This window comes from Plectropomus leopardus, chromosome 18 (assembly GCF_026936395.1).
Source record: "Plectropomus leopardus strain MGB_pleo_1.0 chromosome 18, ASM2693639v1, whole genome shotgun sequence".
NCBI classification, from domain to species: domain Eukaryota; kingdom Metazoa; phylum Chordata; class Actinopteri; order Perciformes; family Serranidae; genus Plectropomus; species Plectropomus leopardus.
Window position 1 is genome coordinate 5,079,725 of NC_142193.1, and position 21,049 is coordinate 5,100,773.

General features: G+C 41.2%; 1 protein-coding gene across 7 annotated transcripts in view; it reads right to left on the reverse strand.

The window, feature by feature from the left end:
* Window positions 1-55: 55 nt before the first annotated feature.
* caskin2b (CASK interacting protein 2b) overlaps window positions 56-21,049 on the reverse strand; it is a 73,364-nt gene continuing 52,370 nt past the window's right edge. The window contains exons 8-22 of one of the 7 annotated variants that reach the window (XM_042504487.2): window positions 19,236-19,344; window positions 18,624-18,732; window positions 17,571-17,665; window positions 15,509-15,626; window positions 14,045-14,218; window positions 13,559-13,633; window positions 11,990-12,126; window positions 11,081-11,144; window positions 10,366-10,463; window positions 9,306-9,416; window positions 9,120-9,221; window positions 8,898-9,036; window positions 5,151-6,845; window positions 3,937-4,213; window positions 56-3,211 (exon numbers count right to left, since the gene is read on the reverse strand). In XM_042504487.2, the coding sequence (XP_042360421.2) occupies window positions 3,115-3,211; window positions 3,937-4,213; window positions 5,151-6,845; window positions 8,898-9,036; window positions 9,120-9,221; window positions 9,306-9,416; window positions 10,366-10,463; window positions 11,081-11,144; window positions 11,990-12,126; window positions 13,559-13,633; window positions 14,045-14,218; window positions 15,509-15,626; window positions 17,571-17,665; window positions 18,624-18,732; window positions 19,236-19,344 (3,400 nt within the window). In that variant the 3' untranslated portion in view covers window positions 56-3,114. Of the gene's footprint in view, window positions 3,212-3,936; window positions 4,217-5,150; window positions 6,846-8,897; window positions 9,037-9,119; window positions 9,222-9,305; window positions 9,417-10,365; window positions 10,467-11,080; window positions 11,145-11,989; window positions 12,127-13,558; window positions 13,634-14,044; window positions 14,219-15,508; window positions 15,627-17,570; window positions 17,666-18,623; window positions 18,733-19,235; window positions 19,345-21,049 lie in introns of all 7 variants that reach the window. The other 6 variants (XM_042504486.2, XM_042504485.2, XM_042504483.2 and 3 more) reach the window with 6 other exon arrangements.

Genomic DNA, 21,049 nt, shown 5'->3' on the forward strand with positions numbered 1-21,049 from the left:
CAGGTATCAATGGTTGATTCTAGGTCAATAAAGACATATCACAAAAACACACAAGCAAGGTAACATCATAGATATTTAATGGTTAAACAAATAATACAGCCATAGAGGACAGAAACAACCAAAAACAACAGGAAACGTCAAAATAACACACAAACACAAACACACACATCATCCACCTCCACTATGATGCAGACTGATATTTACTGTGATCAACACCATCCGACTGTTTCTGATTCTTTCACGTTTTGCTCTGAAAACACTGAAGTCATGCTGTAGGAATGTGAAGGCTGCAGTGACATCATCATCATCACAGACTTTATTTCATATTTGATTCTCATTGAACTGATTCGGCTTTTTAGGAGCCAGCGTGTTTAGGTCAGGAGGAATTTTCCTGAGACTCGAGAGATAAAAACACAAAGCATTTCATTCACACCATCGCAGGACACATAGGGTTAACAGTCTTTTTTCACCAGTTAAACATGTTCAGATAGAGCTATGGCATGCTAAATATGGACTCTGTATCCATACGCCGCAGGCTGCACGAGAAAATAACATTTCATAAACATCTTACAACAGACAGGCTTTTTGTTTTTTTTGTTTCTTTAAAGGAAATGTTTGTGAAAATATTCGAGGAAAATCTGTACAAAGACTTTGGTTGAATATCTGCTCCTGTATATACCTCTAGTGTACAATATACATATTTAGATAACTCTAATTTAAATACTAAATTGGCTAAAATGAATATCAAAAAATAGTATGTATATTACTGACATGTAACATGCCGTCTGTACACACACAGTGAGCGGTGAGCTGAACATGCTTCCCTTTGTATCGACGACATGATCGAGCACTTTTACACGTTTCAGTGACGACAACACAAACATACTGGAAGACTAACTACACACGGTTAAGATCACTTTGTATAATTTTTTTTAAAATATATTACAAAAGGTTAAATTTGAAATGGTCAGACTTGTTGGGTAGAAAGTCGGAGTGAAAGCTGACGGTCCAGGTCCTGTTCCACGAGTCAGAAAACTGGATTTAAAATCACAGATAGATAAAACTCCAGCCCTTAGACAGAAATGTACTAAGCAGTTGCTCATTTAAAAAGGGATGGAAATTTTAAAAATGCCTCTGCAATGCACTCATGGATGTGTCACACACACAGAAGATCGACACAGTCAGCACAGTTTCACGTTAAGTCCGTCAGTTCAGCATCTGACCAATCGCTCCCCTTCTGTTCCTGAGTAACGGCCAGAAAAGTATCTTTGCATCACATTATGATGACACAGTGAAGTTGACCTTTGACATTTAAAATATCATCACTTCATCCATCCTTTTATTCTAGTACATGTTTGTGGGAAATTTGTCAGAATTAGTGCATGGATTCTTGAGTTTCAGACAGAAACATGTTTTGTGAGGTCACCGTGACCTTTGACCACCAAATTCTGATCAGTTCATTGTTGAGTCCAAGTGGATGTTTGTGCCAAATCTGAAGGTATCCCCCCAAGGTTTTTTTTGAAATACTGCAATCACAAGAACGAGACAAATGCAAGATCACAGGGACCACAAACTTTGACCTATGACCATCACAATTTAGTAAGTTAATTCTTGGGCCCAGGTAGGGGTTTGTGCCACATTTAAAGAAATTCCCCCAAGGTGTTCTTAGGATATTGCTTTCACGAAAATGACATGAATGCAAGGTCACAGTGACCTTCACCAATGACCATCAAATTCTAATCAGTTTTTCTTTGATTTAAAGTGAACATTAGTGCCAAATTTGAAGAAATTCCCTCAAGGTGGTTTTGAAATATTGCATTTACAAGAATGAGACAAATGCAAAGTCACAGGGACCATGATGTTTTACCTATGACCACCAAAATTTAATTTGTCCATTCTGGGGGTTCTGGTAGATGTTTGTGCCCAACCTGAAGATATTCCCTCAAGGTGTTATCAGAAAAATACTTCCACGAGAATAATATGGATGCCAAGTCACAGTGACCTTAACTGTTGACCATCAAATTCTGATCAGTTTATCTGCGATTCAAAGTGAACGTTTGTGCCAAATTTGAAGAAATTACTTCAGGATGTTTTGGAAATAGTGCATCCACAAAAATTAGACAAATGCATGGTTACAGGGACAATGACCTTTGACTTATGGCCATCAAAATTTAATTAGGATTTTCTCCATTTTTGGATTCTTTGTTCAAGGCAGATGCACAAACACAGTGATTTCTTCACAAACTGGAAGTAACACGGGATGAGTAACTGATAAACAAATCTTCATTAGGAGGGTGAATAATTATTAAATGTATGTAATGTAAATGTAGCTGGTAAAGGTGGAGCTAACTACCATATATAGTTATATACCATATACCGCTGGATAGATTGATCTATAATAATTTATCATAAATTATTAGTTGATTTATTCTTTGTATTCATAATATTAATCTCCAAAGTAACTAAAGCTGTCAAATAAATGTAGCGGAGTACAAAGACAATATTTCTCTCTGAGATGTGGTGGAGTAGAAGTATGGAGATGCTTAAAATGGACATAGTTGAGTAAAGTACAAGTGCCTCAAATCTGAACTTAAGTAGAGTACTTGAGTAAAAGTACTTTTTCAGAGCAAACTGAGTTACAGGAGCTGGTGGAGCAGACGCTGGACAGGAAGTGAAGTCAGGACCGGCTCTCTATCATGTCAATAAGATTAAACTTAATGTAACAATATATAGTTTAACAATAATCTGTATAATCTGTGGAGGAGTTTTTCTTCTTCACAGTGGGCTGATAAAATACCGCTGGCCCAACTTTAGTTTGGTTCATGTTTCCATAAAGCATGACGACACAGGCGTTAACAAAGTCTCAGCTGGACTTTGAATCCGTCCACACTGTCAGTCAGAGATGGGAGTCCGGTAGCTGGTCGAGGAAGCACGGTGGAGGTTAAGTGCTGGTGTTCGGGCTGAGTGTCTGACCTTCAGTCCTCTGACTGTGTCCATCATGTAGTTCAGAGCTGAGGGGTACAAGTATCCAACCTCCTTTCTCCCCTTTGTCTTTTTCTCTGTTTCACTTCCTGAGGTTAAGGGATTTTCTTTTGGGGTGTTTACGAAAAGTCTTCAGTCCAGCATGGCGTCCAGCTGGTCAGCCAGGTCGTCAAACATGTTGCCGATGTCATCCAGAATCGTCCCTGCAGACTTCACTGTGTTTGATCCGCTGGTGATCAAGAAAAAAAAAAAATAATATAGCAATACTGACACCCCACTACTGCCCCTGAGAGCAGTGACACTCACATCTGGACCCTGATAGGTGCCCCCCACAACCTAATTAAAAAAAAAATAATAATAAAAAAAGTGATTCACAATGGGAATTGTTTTTGTATGTAAACTGCCTTAAAACCTTAGAAACGTCCTAAAATCCTGGAAATATCCTAAAACCCCAGAAATTTCCTAAACTCCTAGAAATGTCCTTAAATCCTAGAAATGACTTAAAATTCTAGAAATGCCCTGAACTCTTATGAAAGCTTGTAAATTTTTAGGAAAGATCCTTAAATCCAGGAAATGTCCTTAAAATCCTTGAAATGTTCTAAAATCCTTGAAATGTTCTAAAATCCTAGATATCTCTCGAAATCCCACAAACGTCCTAAAAACCAAGAAATATCGTAAAATCCTAGAAAAATCCTAAAATTTGCAATTTCTTCAAACCCTAGAGATGTCCTTAATTTCCAGAAACACCCTGAACTCCTAGAAAACTCCAAAAAATTGAGGAATATCCTAAAATCCTAGAAACATGTATGGGGCTCTGCGACCGGCCCCTGGCCTCCTGACATTTTACAAAAGTGGCCCCCAAGCAAAGCGAGTTGAGTGTCCCTGTCCTTGAGGACGCTGAGTTCACAGCACCTAACATTTTGACATCATGAAATAACTTCATCTTCGTCCTACCTGTCTGAGTCGTCCTCCAGTTTTCTCTCGACGGCCTTCAGAGCTGCTGCCAGGGACGTGCTGGTCTGATCCAGTCTCTGCTGAACCACCTCAGTCCCGCAGGACGACTCAGGGATGAGACCAGGACCCACCACACACACCTGAGGCCTCGCTGATGTCAGAGAGGGACTCTGAGGGGCCAGAGCTGGAGCTGGGGGCCCGTGAGAGGGAGAGGACGGAGAGGTGAAGGCCACACTCTGAACCACACTGACCGTCACAGACGGAGACGGGAGTCCAGCTGCTGCAGAGACAAAGAGAGGGATAAATACAAACACATCCCTAATCAAACCCAAATCAGGACCTCAAGTCCCAAGTCAAATCCATCAAGTTCAATGTCAAATCCTGTAAGACCCTAAGACAAGAGCAACAAGTTGAAAGTCCTAAATCAAATCCAATAAATCCCAGTCCCATATCAAGACCAGGTCTAAAGTGACAAGTCCCAAGTAGAGCAACAACTTCCAAGTCAATCCAATGAGTCCCCACGTCAGCAGCAACAAGTTCCAAGTCAGGAGCAGCAAGTTCCCATTCAAGAACAAGTCCACATTCAAAGACAACAAGTCCCAACTAGAATCTAGCATATCATATGTCAAGTCCCAAGTCAAGAGCAACAAGCTCATTTCCAGAGCAGAGGGAGCCAATTCAAGACCAGCAAATTCCAATCCAAAAAATCCAAAGTCAAGTCCCACAGGTCACAAGTAAAGTCTCTAGTCAAGAGCAGCAAGTTCCAAGTCAAATCTAACAAGTCCAAAGTCAAGTCCCAAGGCAAGAACAACAAGTTGTGGGTCAGAACCAAAGTTGACACAATTAAATGGACATTTCTGAAATCAGACCGTCTTCAGATATGGGAAGGGATCCGACTGTTGGTTTGTGATAATATTAATGAACTCATCATGTAATGATTTATATCTGCTGTGGTCATAGGCAAAAAGGTAAAAGATTTTTTAAGATTGCCTGTTTCATGCTGTAGTTTGTCTTTTGTTCAGGTGAGCTGGTGGTTCAGTCATTACCAGTCTAATCTACCTTTCTGAAGATAGATACTTTCCTTGCTGCTGCTGAGGAGACACTCTAGCATTTAATACTTTTCTCCCCCAGTTTCTGTAGGTAATTGCATTTTTTACTGTTTTTTTTTCTTCTTAAATACACACAAAGACACTGAGACACTGTGAGTATCGTACCTTGTGATGCCAGCAGACTGTGGCGTAGAGGTTTTGGGGCGACCGCAGGTTTTGGGGAGAGTGGAGGTTTGATGGGGGATCCTGTTGCTGGACTGGCTGGCCTATCCAGACTGACCTCACTAATCCTCAGACTGACCTCATCCTGGCTCTGCGATGGAGGCCTGCTACTGCTGGACTCCGAACCGGCTTCCACTGCTCCCTCTCTGCCGGGGGAGCCTCCTCTCTGCTCCTTGTCTTTGGGTTTGTGTCGGCGCTTCACCGTGTCCGACTCCTTCAGGTTAAACTCGGGCACCTCCAGGCTCTTGGCTGCTTGTTTCTCTGGAGGCTCCAGCACCGCCTCAGCCCTTGGCGGCCCCGGAGCTTTGGGTCTCTGTTTGATAGTCAAGTTGCCCTCCTCGGCGAAGGGGATGCACTCACTGGAGCTGTTCTGAGGGGACGAGGAGCTGTCTAGTCCACGACCTCTTGATTCTTCTTCCTCAGAATCTGATTTCACCCCTCGATCCACCTCGGTGCAGCTGCTGGTCTGACTGGGAATACACTCGCTCTGCACCCTCCTCCTCACCCCACCAGCCTCTCTGGGCTCCTGCCCTGCAGAGCTGAGGGAGGAGGGAGGCGGCTCCTGCTGAGCAAGGTCTGGTTTAGGTCCTGGAGGGTTCTTCCCCTCTGTCCTTCCTTCCAGAGAGGCTGCAATGCTCCTCACGCTCACTGGACTGTCTGTCACCGCCCCGCCAGCAGATGATGTCGTGCTGCTGTCGCTCAGCTCCCCGCTGGTGGTGCTACTCACTGAGCTCAGTCTCTTTGGAGGTGGAGGAGGGGGACCTTTTTTCCGGGCGCGCACCGCGAAGGACTGGCTGCGTCCCACGTTGCCGTTTTTATCTGGACTCGCCTGCAATCGAGCCAGCTGGCTGCGACCGGGTTTGCGTGTCAAGGTGGCATAGGACGACAGGTTTCCGGAGCGAAACGCCGGCTCATCGTCGTCCTCATCAGGCTCTCCATCTGACAGAGCGTGGCGGGTTTGGGTGCGCTTTTTGGGCGGCGTTAGAGTCATGCTGTGGTTCTCAGGCCTGGGTGATGAACTCAAGTCTGTGGAGCCACAATGAGAATGCAGATAGCTGAAACCCTTCAGTGCTGGGGAGCCATGAGGGGAGGGACCACGAGATCCAGACAGTTTGGGCTTTGCTGGGATTGCCGGGTACTTAAACACGGTTGCCGTGCCCAGGGGGACCTGTTTAGGCAGCGGCTGCTGCTGCAGAGGCCTCTGATCCCAGCCCTCGGGGAGGTTCCTCTCCTTAGCGGGGCTGCCTTCCAGGCTCTCCTGAGACCAGCTGTGGGGGTTGATGGAGGCCGTAGGAGGCTCTTGGGAGCGCCCAGAGCCTCTGGACCGGGTGTCAATGCTCTCCTGGCTCTGAGACATTCCCACTGCGTTCTTGATGGCCAAGCCTTCCTCACAGCCGCCATAGTGGCTGGACATGGCCGTCTGCAGCTCGGCGCTCAGCTCGCTGTCCTGGAAGGTCAGCATCTTTGGGGTATGAGGAGAAGAGCATTCACCTGACGAGTCAGGCGGCTCGATGGTGACCAGGTGGAGTGCTCCGGGGGCTTTGCGACGCAGCGTGCCTTGGCCTGACTCAGCCTGAAGGATCGCCCTCTGAATGTCACTCAGCTTCTTCACTGCCAGCATCAGCTTCTTCTGGTGGCCTGGAGGGAAAATTCAACCATATCAAATTAAAACTGGAATTATTGCCTTGAATTACTTGCCTGCCTATGCCTCCATCGACTAGTCAAGTTGCAGTTACAGTTTCCATCCATGTCTGTGAGAACTTATGTTCTTGAGTTATGACATTAAGTAATGTCCAGAAAAGTTCATCATTCTTCATTATTACATCCTGTCCATTTTGTCAACTAGAACTAGAGTATGAATTTTTGAGTTATGGCGAAAAACATGTTTTGTGTGGTCACAGTGACCTTGTCCTTTGACTACAAAGTTCTTATCAGTTTATTCTTGAGTCCAAGTGAACATATAGCCAAATTTAAAGAAACTCCCTGAAGGTGTTCTTGTGATATCACATTTGTGAGAACTAGATAGGCATAAAGATACAGTGACCTTGATCTTGGACCACCGAAATCTAATGATCTCATTGTTGAGTCCAAGTGGATGTATGTGCCAAATTTCAGGAGATTCCCTCAAGGCCTTCTTGAGATCTGCATTCATGAGAAAAATGCAAGGTCAGTGAGACCTTGACCTTTTAACATCTAATTCCAATGAGTTCACTGCTATGTCCAGTTGAACGTTTGCACCAAATTTTACAAAATTCCTCAAGAATGAGACAGACAAGGCCACAGTGACCCTGACTTTTGACCACTGAAGTCTAATCAGTTAATTGTTGAGTCCAAGTGGATGTTTGTGCCAAATTAAAAGGAATTCCCACACGGCCTTTTGTGAGATCAGCTTTCATGACAATGAAATAGATGCAAGGTCCCGGTGACCTTGACCTTTGAAAATCAAAATCTAATCAGTTTATCTTGATTGGGATACTGTGTGGGAAAATGTCTTTCGGTCATCTAAAAATCCAAATCATCAATTAATCCATTACAAAATTTGTCACAGGACCTATTTAACACCACGTAAAAGACATATAATGGGCTTAGCTCCCAATCCTGACTGTACATTCTGTAATCAGGGCGTTATTGGTACATTGATACATGTCCTATGGGAGTGTCCAGATGTACAAAGGTTTTGGGTTAAAGTTGTGGATAGGGCGTCTGTTCTGATAGGGAGGAAACTCCCACTGGATCCGGCACTTCTTCTCTTAAATGATGACTCCAGGTTCAAGATTGCTGAGGTAAAACGTAAACTCTGGTTGGCAGGCATGACTGCAGCAAAAAAAATTATAGTTTCAAGGTGGCTCCCGCCACATCAGTTATCAATAAAACACTGGCTACAAGCTCTCCTCGAGGTGATCTACCTGGAGTGGCCATCAGCTCGCATCAATAATTCTAAGCCACAAACGCTGCAGATGTGGAAAAGAGCTGCAGAGGATGTTAAAACTTTATTGTCATGACCCCTGAGGTCCATCTGCATTATGCTGTATGTTTGTAATCCTATACATCACATGGTCCTATTTGATTGTTTTGATTTTGACTCTGTAAAAATGTATGACTGTGTGTCTCTGGGGAGGGGAAGGAGCCAGGGGAGGAGAAAGAGATGTGGGGGTGTTCTATGTGTTCAGTGGGGGGCATGAGGAAGGGAAGAGGGGGGAAAGGGGGTAGGGATGGGGTTTCTGGGTGTTCCAGGGGGAGGGACTGTTGTATGTATTCAATGTTTAGTTTTGTTCCTGTTTTATTAATGTCTAAAATCAATAAAAGTTGATTATAAAAAAAAAATCTAATCAGTTTATCAATAAATTTCAGGAGAATGTTTGTCTCAAATCAATGAAAATTCCCTCAAGGCATTCTTAAGATATCCCATTTATGAGAATGAGACACATGAGGTTGCAGCGACCTCGACCTTTGACCACTGAAGTCTAATCAGTTCATTGCTGAGTCCAAGTGGATGTTTGTGCCAAATTTGAAGAAATTCCCTCAAGGACTTCTTGAGATATGGGACATATGGACGTTTGGACAAATGGATGTATGGACGTACGGATGTATGGATGGATATCCAGCCATGGCTACTGACAGCTTGGGGGCATAAAACCACTGGTCCTAACAGTCATACTGAGCACATGCCAGAATAAAATGTATCCTCACCCAGCTTGGTGATGCCGATCTCCTGCAAATCCTCCCACGTGAGGTCTTTGACAATACTGATGGAGTCATAGCCGTTTTCAGAGAGTTTTTTGTGGTACTGTGGGAGGCCAATGGCACTGAGCCACTCACCCAGATCAGACTGTGAGGAGGAACACATATCTCAGATCATTCAGTATCACAGTGTTTAGAGGTTAGTACATCATAAACTGTTGGGAGCCTTACGGGGATGTACTCAGGCAGCCACTCGGGGATGTTCAAGTTGTTGATCTCGATGGAGATTTTCTTGCGGTGGCCTGGTTTGGTCACTCCGATGGCAGTGAGATCCTGCAAACACAATGGCAGACATCTGATTAATGCTGCACAAAGGTCCGACTGTATGTGAATACACCAGTTTGTGTCTTTATCCACCTCAGGAGTCATCCTGCTGATGGTTGGAACGTCATAGCCAGCGTTGATAAAGTTCCCAGTATACTGCTGAAGCTGGAACTCACTCAGCCACTGATAGATGGCTTCTGCATCCTACAACACACACAAAGTAAACTAAGGAAAGTTAACAAAGGAAACTATACATATGAAGTTTTGCAACCAAGTTGTGAAAGACGTATTCACTCTTAGGCCCCGCTTTAAAATTACATACACTCGTATGGCTCTGCACAAAAAATATGCTTTACTAGATGAAGCTTGAAAAAATATTATAAATTAATACCATTTTCTGCTTTGAAATGATTTTTTAACCATCATCAGTCCTAATTATATGTATCAAATACTCATTCATTTGCAGAATTGTGAACCTTTAAAAGCCAGGTTTTAAGAATTATTTTTAATATATTACATTTTAAGTAGATTATAAGTTGTTTTTTTTTTAATATCAGGTCCTGGGATATGTCAATGATTTGCAACAACATTAATTTTTCTACATTATTTTTTGTGTCAAATACTCACACTCATACCACACTGCACACAAAATGCCCCTTTTAAAATCAGGTTATAATAATAATTATACATTAATATGATTAAATACTTTCATTCAGTTTACTTTTTAACCAACATCAGTCCTAATCATAAATATCAAATATTCATTCATTTTCAGAATTTTAACCCTTTAAATGCCAGGTGTTTGTCATGATGCCACTACGTTTTTACATGTAACCCCCCCTACAAAAAAATGAATTATTTTCAATATACTAAATACAAAGTAGATTTTTTTTGGGTATCACAGCCTGGGATATGTCAATGATTAGCAGCAACATTGACTGTCGATTTCAAAGTCAATGTCAATTTTTGTTCATATAGCACATTTAAAAAAAACATAGTTGACAGTGCACCTAGTGGAAATAGCATGTATTTGTAATGTATTTTCTTAAAAAATGAAGGATAAAAGGCACATAAAATGTGCCAAACAGTCCCTATGGGTAAATAAAAAAATCAATAACACAAAAGACTTTATAGTTTAATAAAGTTTCTGTACCTTCCCCTCCAGCAGCTGCTGAGGACGAACAAACTGCTGGGAGAAGCTCTGCTCTGCAGGTCTCTGCACCGTCACCGTCTGCCTCCGAGGAGTCCCACCTGCTGTGACATCATACCAGACTTCAGCACATGAACGTCAAAGCAATCAATATTTCCCATAAAGGTGGAGCACTTTTTCTTCACAAACACCCTCCATAAAATGAATTAAAATTCAAATTACAATAGATGAGACATAACTAAAATCATTAATATCTACAAAACAAAAATCTTGTACATTTTAAGTGATTCTACAAGCCATTTGACCATAATTTAAAACTGTTATGTTAAGAACATTCTCATGCATTAAGAAATGAGTCATGTTTAAATTAAGATGATATGGTAAACCTCAGAAGAGTTGAAGGTACACTTTAATTTTTATACTGTGTGTGAACCACATTTTCCTGCTTCCCATCTGACAGTTTGTATAATGGATATCATTAATACATTTTAAAAAAGCATTTTTTAAGATAAAAAAAATGTATTACAAAACATATTTTGACATCTATGTGCAGTATCAGCAATAATAAATCAACAAAATGACACAGTATCATTATTGAATTTAAGACTACAATAAACACTGGGGTATATACAGGACTTATCTTGGTGTTTGGAAGGCCACACGATGACACCCTGTAACAAAAGTACCTGATGTAAGGGATCATTAAAGAGGAAAGTACCTGCAGGAAGATCGGGCTGTTTGCTACAGTCTAAGTGTCCAGAATCAACAGCAGAGGGCGCCGGCTGCACACAAACACACAGAGGGCAAAACATGTCAACCAGCACAATTTAGCAGAAGAGCAGAGATATTAATATTCTTAACAAAAATGTTAAAGGTTTGCAAAGGAAAAATAAGAGGTGTGAGCATTTTTAACTATTTTATAGTGTCTTATCGTTGAGTGTTGTAAGTGTGTGTATCCTTGATATTTGTCTTTTTTTTTTTTTTTTACTGTAACTGTATTTTGTAATTCTATGTAATCTTGATGTAAATATTTACTTATTTGTCTTCTTATTAACCACATTTGTTATTGTATGCACACTAGTGTATGTAACCTTGACATCTTTTTTTCCTTTTCCTAACAGGACAGGAAACTAGTAATAGCTATAAAATCTATACGTGAAACATCAGTTACTGCAGCTTGTTTGTAACAGGCTGAAGTTGTACTATGTTAAATGCATTTCCCCTATCAAATAACCTACATAAATAAAAAATAATAAAATAAAGTAAAAACTAAAAAGTAAAAAATTAAAAAATTAAAAACAAAAAATAAAAATTAATAAACAAATAAAGAAAGAAATCTGCAGCCCGGGAAAATAAGCTTTCTTATTCAAGCAGGTTTTTTTTTAAATGTAACCTTTTTTTTTTTATCCAAGACATCTGAAAATGAATCAGAACGGAAAAATTACAACTTCAGTTGTCTAAAACTAAAATCCCTGAACATGAAAGTATAAGTCGCATGTATAAATAAAATGTATGAGGTCAAACTGGAGTTGGAGGACACAGTCTGGGCCAGATCTGAACGTTCAAACCAAAGACTCTGTCAGCCTGATGGATCAGCAAAGACATCAGTCTTACTGTACTTGTGTACCTTGTTGGCGTTGTCATGGTGACCACCATTGTGTTGGAGCCCGTTGGGTGCGTTGTTGCTCTCGGTGCTCTGTCCACTGCCAGCGCTTCGGGTGCTGCCAACACTGCCAGTACTCCCGACACTGTTCCTGTCTCCAGCTGTAGTGCAAAATAAAAAACAAAAATAAAGTCATGATGTCCAGGAGAGAGGAGAAAGGAGGAGGAGAAGGAGGAGGGGGGGTTCACATCAGCAGAGAGGGTCGGGGTCAGGCTGTGGAAAGCAGCAGATGCTCTTCGTCTGGGCCAAACAGCCTGCAGGGGGTCAAAGGAGCTAGGGAGGTGACGACAGGGGTGATGGGCAGGATGCAGGTTTCTGGTCTAAAAGCTGTGCTGTGGCAGAGCGGGGGAGCACAGCTGCAGGCATGAGTCCATTAACGACAGTCAGCAGCATCAGGCTTCAGGGACACGATCAGACTAAATACACAGATTCCATGTTGCACCATCACAGTCTCATATGAACGCAGGAATACAACTGAGGTTTACAGGTGCAAAAGCTTTCAGGTTTCGCATCTGAACTTTTGTTTTTCTTAGAACTCAGACATCCTGAAGGGTAAAAGTTAAAACGTACAAAATCCCCAAAACGACCTTTTAAAAATACTAAAAAATAACAAACAACTGAGCCACCACTAACTGAACTCATGATATTTTGCAGTTTAAATAATGACACTAGCAAGTGACATATGGAGCCAGTGCAAGGCTAAAAGGTTTGTTAATTTAAAAAAAAAAAACCCAACAACTTTTGATTGAAAAAAGTTCAAGTTCTGATCCTGAATCAAGAACAAAAATCAAAAACATTTTCAAGATAATATGTTTTCATTTTTTTTTTTTTTACTTTCAGGTCTTTTCACTTTCAATTCAGCTTTTCATGTTCATGTTTTATTGTTTCAATCAATTTTTTAATTTTTTTTTTCAAATTAACAAACCTTTTGGCCTTGATCTGGCCCCACTGCGGCGCCCCCCTGTGGCACCATTGATGACAACAACAGGGATTTCTGATTTCAGCCTGAAGCAGTGAATCATACAGGGTGTGTGGACCCGACACACCAAGAAGATGGCTAGTGTTTATGATGCAACTGGCACCACCGACCTCAGTGAGACAGAGACATGAGATAATGTAAAGCGTCATAAGTCTACGTGAGATAATGTGAACTGTCATTTGGCAAAATCTGCATGAGGGGACATGAGAAAATGTAAAGCATCATGATGAAGCAAAATAATTTAAGGTTAAGCATTACAAGGCAACATGAGAAAATGTGGCATGTCATAAGGGGACATAAATTCATTTTAAGTGTCATGAGGATACATGACATAATGTGAAGCGTCATGAGGAAACATAAGATAATTTGAACCATCATGAGGTGACATGAGATAATGTGAAGCACCATGAGGCGACACAGCCATCACATTTTGTGGACAGTAGTCCTGTTTAGCTGTCTCGGCGTGTCGGGTCCAGAGGCAGAGCATTGAGCGGTGGCAGCGCGGCAGCTTCAGAACAGCCGGGGAGGAGAAGCTGTCATTCGGGAGCTCTTACCATGACACGAGTCCCTGAGAACCCAGATGTCCTCGAAGGGACACCCAGACTGTGAAAGGCGGCTCGGAGACACACCTATCAGACACAAAGACTCTGATGGACTGCGTTCTTTCAGGGCGGGCTGACTAAAGGGGGTCAGATAAAAAAGGCTTCTGCTGGGTCTTTGATTGGGGACTCTTACAATAAATATTAAAAAGAAAGGTCATTGTTGGTCATGCAGGTTAGTGATGATCCCTCCTGTTAAAATCAGGGTTATGGTTAGAAACGCACCTGTGCAGGTTATTGGTCAATAACCTGGATATGGTTTTCCATGTACTTGTGATCAGGGGTTGGCAGTACCACAAGGATTGGTAAAAACATTTAGCATCAAGTGCAACATCCACATGTAGATAAATGATCATCACAACAATAAATTCCACAGATGCTCACTGCTGCAAGTCTGACAGCTTCCTGCGGTGTGAACCTGTGTGTCCTGAGTGTGTGTACCTGTGTTGGTAGTGAGGCCATTGGCCAGCGGCAGCACCACGTGGGTGGGGGGAGCGTACAGGGTGTAGGAGTCGTCAGTCTGAGGGGCGGAGCTGAGGCTGGAGGAGAGGGGGGCTCTGGACAGCTGCTGCTGGCGCTGGGTGGGCAGAGAGGCGTGCCGGGACAGGGTGCCCCCTACAGGGCGAGACAGGTGGAGGAGGAGGAGGAGGAGGAGGAGGAGGGGGGGGGGTTATCAAGCTGATGGTTAGAGGTGGAGGTCAGTCATTATGTGGTATGATGGATGGAGAGATGGATGCAGGAGGGAGGAGAGAGGAGGCGGAGGCGTGGGATGGTTCTAGAAGCAGGCGTATTAGTTTCTAACTGAGATGGGGGCTTCTGAGTCTAAACTCATCCTATATGAGGTGATAAATGCTCAGTTCAGACTGACGTGAAGTGAGAATAAAACAAACCACTGACCATCCAATGGGTGAACATGTAGAGGTGATGCCCAGTGCTCAAAATTGAATCATAAATCTGAGAATATTCTGTAATTCTCCACATATTCAGACTGTGCCGTTCTGCTGCAACAAATGCACCGCTGAATAAAAACTAGAGTGACCAGCTGTTTAAGGTAATAACTGGTGAAACGACATATTTGTATTCAGAGATTTACGTCTTCAGAAGGACATGATGGGCTTGGAGCTGAGAGCCACAAACAAGAAATCATTAAGTATTGAGAGTCGGGCTAGGAGATAATAATATATATGCAGTATTTTAAGGCTATATTGTGATACATGATATATATCTTGATATTTTGAAATCTCTTCTAAACTACTGTAGACTACTAAAATACTGAATAAGTAAATAAACTATAATGCAGTAAAATTTAAAAAAAATATTTGATAATATTAAAGTACTGTTATAATAAAGTAAAATAAAGAACCATTAAAATATCAAAGGACTGTTATGATTAAGTTGAATTAAGTGTTGGTATAATACAGTTAAATAACGTTAAAGTACTCTCATATTATTAAAGTACTGTAATAATAAAGTAAAATGAAGTACTATTACAATATTAAAGTGCGGTTAGAATAATGTAAAATAATGTACAGTTATGATATCAAACTATTGTTATAATAAAGGTAAATTAAGTATTGTTATAATTAAGTAAATCAAAGCGAAACCACTGGTTTTATTCTGTCTCAGGCAGGAGGTGTTGATGCTTTTGCTGAGACGTGGACGCTTCGGTTCAACAGAAAATTGGATTGTTCCCACAGCGCCTTCACATGTGAAGATTCATTCACTATGAGCTTTATATTCAATATCACCTATCGCTAAACGAAAGACGGACTAACGCATTGTTGTTTTGGGATTTGTTGATGATGAGGAAAATATAGAATAGCGGCAGAATGAATAGTCTCCAGTGTTTTCTTGAACTGGATGTTTTCAATCAAATCTAAGACGTCCTTTTTGCGACTGACTGACCATTTCGCCTGCTGATGACCTCCACGATGGACGGAGGGAAGAAGCCGACTCGGTCCGTCCCTCTCTGGGTGTCGTGGATGTGGCCCTTCCAGCGTCCATCCATGTGCTGCTCCAACACCTGCAGGAGATGAGGTGAGTTTACTACTGGCACTGATGCCGAAATAGCTGTCGCCTAACACACCAGACTTGATTTAAATAGACAGTTATTTTATCATCGTCCACTAAAATCAAAACAAAAGAAAAAAGAAAAAACATTTTACACTCACTTTCCAGTGCTTCAACAATCACCAACTCTGGTTTGGTTCAGATAAACCCTTAATTCATGCAGTTAGATGTGGAAATATGATGGCTCTATACAGGCTTGAATTAATGATTATTTAAATAGTGATTGCATATTTAGGGCTGATTCTGATTCAACAAAAAGGACCTCACTGTTTAACAATGTCTCTGTAGGGATCCTTTTAATAATGTTGCCAGACACTTGGAATAACAATCTGAGCCTGTCAGTGGCAAAAACAAACACTTTAAGTGGACGTGAAGAGACATTGTGAACATGCCAAGAGTGGTTACATTGCAGCCTAGCCCAGCACTCTCCCTAAGTACTGTACCTATTTAAAAACAGTTATTCCCAGTGACATAATAAGAATAACAATAATAATAATTAAATAATAATAATAATGATAACAAAGATACTGCTACTACTTCTACTACTAATAATAATAATAATGATAATAATAATAATATTCAGTTTATGACATCTGCCTTTTTAAATCAACAACATTCACAAAACTGGAATTTCCCACTCTTTATACAAGAACAGAACTGAACTTGTGATGTTTAATACTTAAATACAAGTCCCAACATGAAGCCTGCAGCATCACAGTATTCAGCTTCACTCATCACACAGACTCACTCACAGTAAGCCAGTAAACAGTGACTGATGGTTTACAGGTGAAGTTCAGACATGCTTTTACACTGAAATACAGTCATTTACAGGAAACAAAGACTGAGGGATATTACATAAGCAGATAAAGTCCAGCTAAGGCTGATGGGAATGTCACTAGTTCTGCACATACCTGGTCTTAAACCAAAGCATTGGACACATGTGACATGATGTGACATGACGCTAAATGAAAAATCAGAGGATTATAAAAGTTCATTACAATTCATCCTGAGAAAATGCCTGAAGGAAACACTTAACACTGATGAATCAGATGTTTCACACTTTACTGACACACTCTGACTAATATTTACACAAATACAGGACAAAGCTCAGAGGAAAGTGTGGTTTGTGTGTGTGTGTGTGTGTGTGTGTGAGAGAGACTTGTCTCCACCTGTCTCTGAAAGCGGACAGATCACTCATTTTCACATTAAAGGTTTTTCTCATGATGAACTTCAAAGAGCCGACAGAAAGCAGCTCAATGATGGATGACTTATGATCTTATTTTGAAAGTTGTCTCCATCGGTAACAGAGACACTTTACTCGCTGAGTTAATGACTGAAATCATCATGAAACAGACATGCTGACAGGTGCTACACAGATTCTACAAACTTCCCATGGCTAACAGACTGGAGAAAGAATATATTCTCTGTTAATTTAGATGTCCCAATGTCCATCATTTTTTATTCTGAAAACATATCATCATTATTCTTTTACTTCAGCCGAGCAGGCGTGTGACAGAAAAGATAAACAAAATACTACATAACATGATTTCTGCGCAGCTGTAGCACAACAGAACTCAGAAATATCCACATATTCTGTAATTAAATCCTAATCTTTTGTTGCAAAGTCATCTTTCCTGGCAAAGCAAACTTCTCAAATTCAAACTCATGCAACACATGCGTTTGAAGGTGTCTGTTCCTGCTGTCAACTGAAGCTGTCAGACAAGTAAAAGTGCAAACATATTCTCCGAGATGTAGTGGTGTAGTATAAAGTATAAAGCAGCAAATAATGGAAAGTACCGCAAATTTGCACTCAAGTACTAACTAAATGTACTTGGTAAAATTCCACCACTGGTACCCAGACGTGTCATCATGTTTGAGTGATGTGTGAGTGTCTCACCATGATGACGTCTCCGGCTCGGATGTTGAGGGCTGTTGGATCATGGAGGTTCCAGTAATCCTTCAGAGCTCTGACCTGCAGGACACCCGTTGCATCTGTTGAGGAAACAATTACATTTAGATTTGAAGGTTCACGAACAAAACCAGCACCAGAATTTTACAAGTATATGAGTCCAAAATCTTCAACAAAACCCCAGCCCTTTACTTATCATGTTTAATTTTTACATTAAAGTCACTTATTTTACAGTATTTTATTGCTTTTTTGTCACTAACAGCCCAATTTCAACAATTAATTAATAATTAAATACACCCAAGAACAATAATTTGAATAGGAAAAAAAAAGACAGATTAATCTCCGATAAAAAAAATCCTAAATTGAAGTGGTAATACGTTTAAAGGACAGTACAAAAAACAAAAAATACAGGAAGGCAGTGCTAGTTTTTTAAAATAAAGATACAGATTTTTTTTTATTTATTAACTCTTATGGAAAATAGAAATTTCAATTCCCCAGTCAAATCCTGCTGTGTATCCTAACACGCCACATCAATAATGGATCCACAGTGTGTTGACTTGAGTGTTCGAGTCTCTGCAGCAGTAAACAAGACGGAAAACTCTCCTCCATGTTTAAATCACTTTTTCAACACAAACCGCTCATTATTCTCTCAGTGTGTTCCCACAGGGACTTCAAAAGACTGCAGGATTACAGAGCAGAGCACGCACACACACACACACACACACACACACACACACACACACACACACACACACACACACACACACACTGTATATATACAGCTCTGTTAAATTTGAGGCTGAATGTGAGCAGTCTGTTCTTTGAAGCTGTGAGAGCCGGCTGATAAGAGTTGAACGTTACATAACCCAAAATTTAAAGCCAGCTGCTGTTTGAATGAAGTCAGGTGAAGCTGCTGCAGAGAGAGGTGTGGATCCACAGAGAGGAGGTGGAAAAAAAGAGAAGACATAAAAACCAGTAAAGATGAAGTGAAGGAAGTGGAGTAAAAAAAAAAAAAAAAAGAGGAGGTGTGGCTATTTGGACCTCGAAGCAGCTGCTTGATATCCCTGCTGGCGTGCGACGTGGTGAACTGGTTGACAATGTCCAGTGCCGTCTGGTTGTAGGTGTTACGGATGTTCACGTCCACTCCAGCCTGCAAGGGACAGCATACAGGACAGAGACTTTTAGGGTTTTGTTGTGTCTTATCTCTTTGATATAAAAGAAAAGGTCAAAACTTGCTGTGCTCCCTTTGGGTTTTTTGTTAAAGCTTGATCTGATTTTACATCAGCATTAAACTGAAAGGGGAAATGTTGCTGCAGGAGGATGAGAAGATGTCACAGTGGACAAAAACAGTGTCTTTTGTTCGGACTCCTTTTTAGTCTGTTTGCACTGTCTCATATGCTTTCAGTCTCAACGCCATTTGATAGAAAAAAATTCTGGAACTAAAGTGAGCCTACGGCAGTGAATGCTATACACAATTTATATTGTTTTTTGGGTGAACTATGCCTTTAATATATAATAAAACGATACTTGATTTTTAGAAAACTTTAGACATTAAGGATCAGATCTGTGAATCAAGCCCTGACATGACTGCTACCTGCACTGACATCACCACTGACATCACATCCCTGTGTATTCTCAGATCTCAGAACTCACGTCCAGCAGCAGTCGGACCACCTCCGTCTTCCCGTACAGAGATGCCTCATGCAGAGCCGTTCCAGACTTGGTGGTCTTGTTGATGTCGATGCCGGCCTTCAGCAGCAACCTGGAACACATCAGAGAGAGACATGTAATCCAGCTGAAGCTGAGTCCTTATGCTAAGACCTGAAGATGAGTTCTAAAGCTGAGTCCTAAAGCTCAGTCCTGAAGCTGAGTTATGAACCTGAGTCATGAAGCTGAGTCCTAAAGCAGATTCCTGGAGCTAATTCCTTAAGCTGAGTAACGAAGCTGGGTCCTGAAGTTGAGCCCTAACGCTGAGTCATGAACCTGAGTCATGAAACTTAGTTAAAGCCGAGTCTTGCACTTGAGTCCTGAAGCTGAGTCCAGCACCTAAGTCATGAAACTGAGTCCTGAAACTAAGTCATAACACTGAGTTCTGAATGACTCCTTAAACTGAGTCCTGAAGTCGAGACCTGACACAGAGTCCTGAAGCTCAATCCTAAAGCTTAGTCCTGAAGCAGATTCCTAAAGCTGGGACCTGAAGCTGAGTCTTGAGGCTGAGTCCTAAAGCTGCTTATTGAGCTGTCCTGAGCTCTAAAGTTGTCATAATTTGAATGGAGTGTGAGACGTGTGAGACGGTTGAAGAGTGTGAGATGTTTCCATTTAAATAAAACACTGGTTTTAGGTGTCGGGGGGTCATCGGGGGAGGTGTCGACCTGTTGCCAGGAAACAGCATAGTCGGCTGTCAATCACCTGTGTGCTGGTTTTAGGGGTCAAACACAGACAACAATCACACCTAAAAGTGTCTCATTAAGTTTTGTGTTAATAAATTGTTAGTTACTGTAATTTCACATTTCAATTTCAACTGAGGAAGCCCAAACGATGTTAAAAGCCCCCAAAAAATCAAAAAGGAAACATTTAGTGATCAGCTTCAGGCCCCTTTGAAATGTGTAAATTTCAAAAATAGATGGTGATATTAGACTTTGGCTGTATTGCAGCATACCAGGGTATTAAGAAAATCTAAAGGTATGTTCTTCAATACCTTCATAAATGCAGGCGCTCCTCTTTCTATCAAACTCATCATATGTAGTGCACAGCACGCACCACCAGAGCTCATTCTGTGGAACAGGCAGCTGAACTGAAAGACACCTTGACACCTAGTGGTGGAGGAAGAAGCTACAGGATTGTAAACAGCTGGCAGCCAGCAGGTTTTTTTTATTTTGACCAAACCAGAGCCGATGATTGAAGGAACAGTGGACTTACAAACTAGATTTCTAGCAAGAGTAACAAAGACAGTTTGGATGAGTTTTATTTTGTTTCTGTTAAGTTTCAATGAGGAGTGTTTTATGATGAGTTAACAAGGCATTTAAGCCTTGTCAGTTTTCCGTGACAAAGAAAAAGCTGAATACAAAAAAATTACAATTGTATTTCTCTGTCTAATAAGGAAAATAGGTGTCAGTATACTTTTCTTAACATTGTGTGGGTCTCTTTTGTGTATGTATTAGTCTGAAAGGCTGAAAGTAAGAAGCGCACCTGCGATGCAGGGGGATTGGTAGTCATATACCTTATACCATGTTGACATTTCAGTAAGGTATGAAAAATTAAATACTGTCCAAGCCTTGGTGATATTACATATTATTTTATATTATTTAGCTGTACATATCACATATTAAAATATCTTATAAATGACACTGATGTCCTGTTACTGTGAGTCATGCAGTGAAGCAGCTCTGCCTCATTTGCATATCTCTCCTCTTTACAGAACGAGTCAAGCAAATTATTATACAGCAGGTTGGTATAAGTCTGAAGTG